This window comes from Diorhabda sublineata, chromosome 2, assembly GCF_026230105.1.
Source record: "Diorhabda sublineata isolate icDioSubl1.1 chromosome 2, icDioSubl1.1, whole genome shotgun sequence".
In the NCBI taxonomy this organism is placed as follows: Eukaryota; Metazoa; Arthropoda; class Insecta; order Coleoptera; family Chrysomelidae; genus Diorhabda; species Diorhabda sublineata.
In genome coordinates, this window is record NC_079475.1 from 26,445,557 (window position 1) to 26,449,179 (window position 3,623).

The 3,623-nt window shown below is 36.4% G+C and overlaps 1 protein-coding gene across 1 annotated transcript; it reads left to right on the forward strand.

The window, feature by feature from the left end:
- The first annotated feature begins 1,326 nt into the window (after positions 1-1,326).
- On the forward strand, positions 1,327-3,379 carry LOC130453358 (transcription factor Adf-1-like). The gene is made up of 2 exons (XM_056793057.1): positions 1,327-1,481; positions 2,628-3,379. The coding sequence occupies exons 1-2, from the start codon at positions 1,349-1,351 to the stop codon at positions 3,374-3,376; spliced, it is 882 nt and encodes a 293-aa protein (XP_056649035.1). The 5' UTR covers positions 1,327-1,348; the 3' UTR covers positions 3,377-3,379.
- Positions 3,380-3,623: the final 244 nt, after the last annotated feature.

A 3,623-nucleotide genomic window follows, 5' to 3' on the forward strand; every position in this document is an offset into this window, starting at 1 on the left:
TCGTCAAAATTATCTAGCTTGAAATTTTCCCTACTGGACTTATTCCTTTCCTATGTCCTGTACCACTTAAATCCGGTTTCTTTTGATTTCTCTAGGTTATCTGACCATCTTGCATTTCATTGCGGTCCAGTATCATCCAAGTTTTCTTCTCCAATATATAGCATCTGTTATTCTCGATTATTGTTTTATTATGGGATAGTCTAAGATTAATATTTCTATAGCTAGCTGGGATAGATTGATATATCTAAATTGTTAATGAAGTGTGCCCGTATCATAGATGAATGCTAGCATAACAACACTATTCGACATTTTGAGGTTATTGTGACTTATTCTCTTCCAAATAATTAAATTTTACGAGTAGATTTCTTTGGTCAGCCAGAGACCAGAAAAGCATATCCAGAATTGTATGCTTTCCAAGTTTTACAAAGATAGTAACGCAACAATTAGACGTTGATGATGAAGATGGTTTTCAAAATTTAAATCCCGTGAGTTTGATCTTTCTTCTCTGACACATATAGATGAGAGAAACTAACATCATAAACGACGACATACTAAGAGCATTAATTAAATACCAATTAAAAACACCCACGGCAGAATGAAGAAATGAGTAGACTAAGTGTTTGAATCCCTCATAACAGATGCAACACATTGCTTCATTGGTATCATACAGAACCTTTTTTTGATTACTGTATCACTGGAGAACTAAATGATAATTCAAAACGCAAAAAGCAGTGACTGTTTCCAAATGAATCATCATGAAGTACTGCGAAGCCGGATTTACATTCCAAAAAGGCGCTACTTTCAAGTGCTGGAACCTAGATAACTTGTTAATGCAAATCTTCATTATGAACAAATAGGCCGAGTGAATTAATCCCCTATCAAAAATTATCCGGTGATTTTCCATAGAAAAGTTGTTATTCAGCAAAACAACATAGCAAGACCGCATTGTGGAAGACGAACCAACATTAGTCCGGATTTTCAGTTAAGGAGTCTGCCCACTACACCGTATCATACCATGACCGTAATAGGAAGGTGTCAGGCAAAAAATATTCTTTGTATAGAAAAGCATGGCACTACGTCCCCTAGACCGTTCCGTCACCGATCCGTACCGTCGCGTGCCATGCACGGAGCGTTGATAATTGTCGGCGAGAATATTTTGCCGGTGCCGATACGCACCGCGCATGGCACGCCACGTTGTCCAACCGATGCGCGCAGGCAGCAAAAGGGTGATTATACGGGTTACAATCGCGTATGAGGACCGTTATAAACGCGCCTCAAATGCCTTCACTGAATTTGGTTAGTCACATGTTGCCAGTTGAACAGGACGCACGTATCTATACGGTGTGAAATGGATGACGAAAAATTAATTGAACTCGTCCGTAAATATGAGTTTTTATATAATCTACAACACCGGAAATATATGGATACTGCGAAAAAGGAAATGGCTTGGAAGCAAATTTCGGAAGAACTGAAACAATCAGGTATGTTTATTAAATTATTATTTATTTGAATAAGCAATTTGATTACATGGTTATCCAGTCCAATTGGCCTTCAGTTATTTGAAAGAAATCCGCAAATTGATCGCGTACTTCAAAAGCGGTAGAAACTGCATTACCCCCTTGGTGTCTTAGGTTCTTAAATTGTACGGGAGTATTTGTTTCCGTAATGTGTACAGTTTCTCCGCGTCTTATAAAATTATATAAAATACAAGTTATTAGTACAATTTTCTCCGCAAATTCTGGCTTCAAATGCAAACGTCTATTATAAATACGAAATTTCTAGCTTAAAATACCAAAGGCATTTTCCACTATGCGTCGTGCTCGGCATAGACGATAGTTAAAGTGACGTTTCTTGTCATCGTTAATCGATTGTTGTGATGGATAAGGTCTTAGGAGATTATTTTTCAAAGGGAAAGCTTCATCTCCTAATATTACACACGGTGAAGTTATATTACTCCCCGGGAAAAGTTTGCTACTCGGAATATTAAATTTATTTTCGAAAATAGCTTTGCCCATTTTTTATTTTGACAAAATACCACCGTCACTATCTTTGCCGAGAGCTCCTACGTTAACGGCTATGAAGTTATAATTAGTATCAACCAAAGCTAGAAGTACAATAGAAAATGTCCTTTTATAATTAAAATACAAAGAACCACTGTTAGGTGGTGCTAAAATAATGACATGTTTTCCGTCTATAGCACCTACGCAGTTAGGAAAATTCCATTAATTCCAAAATTCTTCAGATTTTTTCCCATTGTTCTCTGCTAGGCGTAGGAATACATTCTTGCAATAAATTTTTTATTATAGCATCACATACTTCCAACACGGCACGTCTTACAGAACTGATACCCATACGATAGCTAAAAGCAATAGTTGTAAACGAATCACCAGTTGCCAAGTACCTGTAAACAAAATATTATTTGACTAAGTAATTATTATGTATATGTTGTAGTGTATAAATGTATTTATGGATTTATGTATTTATGTATGTTTGTCCATTGATTTTCCGAAACTATAAGTCCGAATGCAAATATTCTTTTTGTGTTGGGTTAGGTTATAGTTCAACTTTAGGAGCAGTGCGTATATCAGTATTATGTTTTTTAAAATGTATATCACGTTTTTTTACAGCTGCAGCTTGTAAACAAAGATGGCAAGGGCTAAGAGATGCATATAGAAGAGCAATAAATAAGAAAAAAGGCAAAAGTGGACAGGCAGCCAAGAAAATTAAGAAATGGAAATATGAGGATGAGATGTCTTTTGTGGCTTCATTTTTGGTTGCAAAACAAACTTTAGATAGCGTTGACCTGTCGAGTGACGATGAAGAGTCTCAAGAAGAGGTTACTGAAGTCCAGAACCCTAACTCCGGCAATGAGATCAACAGTACCGACGCTGTGGATGTGGCTGCTCCTCACGATACTGAAATTCGGAGTGAAAACGACAGTATTGTTCATAATATATCGTCACAACCACAACAGAGTGAAGTAAGAAAGGCAAAGGCAATAAAGAAGGCGAAAGTTCAACCGAAACAGTTAGAATCCGCTGTTTTGATGTCTAGATTATTAGACGAGCAAATGAATGTTTCACGACAGTGTGACCACGAAGAACTCGATCGTTTCTTTTTGAGTATATCAGCAACAGTAAAAAAATTTTCACCTTACCTACAAGCAATAGCAAAAAATAAGACATTCAGTTTCATTTCTGAAATGGAGTTACAGCAACTCGCACCACCTAGGTTTATTACAAATATACCTCAATATACGGACACCCTATCTCCAGCATCGAGTTCTTCAAGCGTTCAAACAAGTGCTACACCTATACCTCCTTGGAATACGGCTGGCAACGATTGGAATAATCGGTCTGAAAATATGTTTCAATAGGTCTCTAATTCATTTTTATACATAATTGAAATAAATGTTTTATTAATAATATGTAAAAAAATTATTTACTTACCGTAAACACACAGCAAGCTTTTCTTTAGACATTCGGAAATACTGAAAAAACTTTTCTTCATCTTCAACTAAATGCCTGTATAACGTCCAATATTCTCCTTCAGTTTTCGTTTTTTTATAGTCTCATGAATCCAGTAGCGTCGAGTGGGTTTTTGATTCTCTTCCTCTTCCTCAT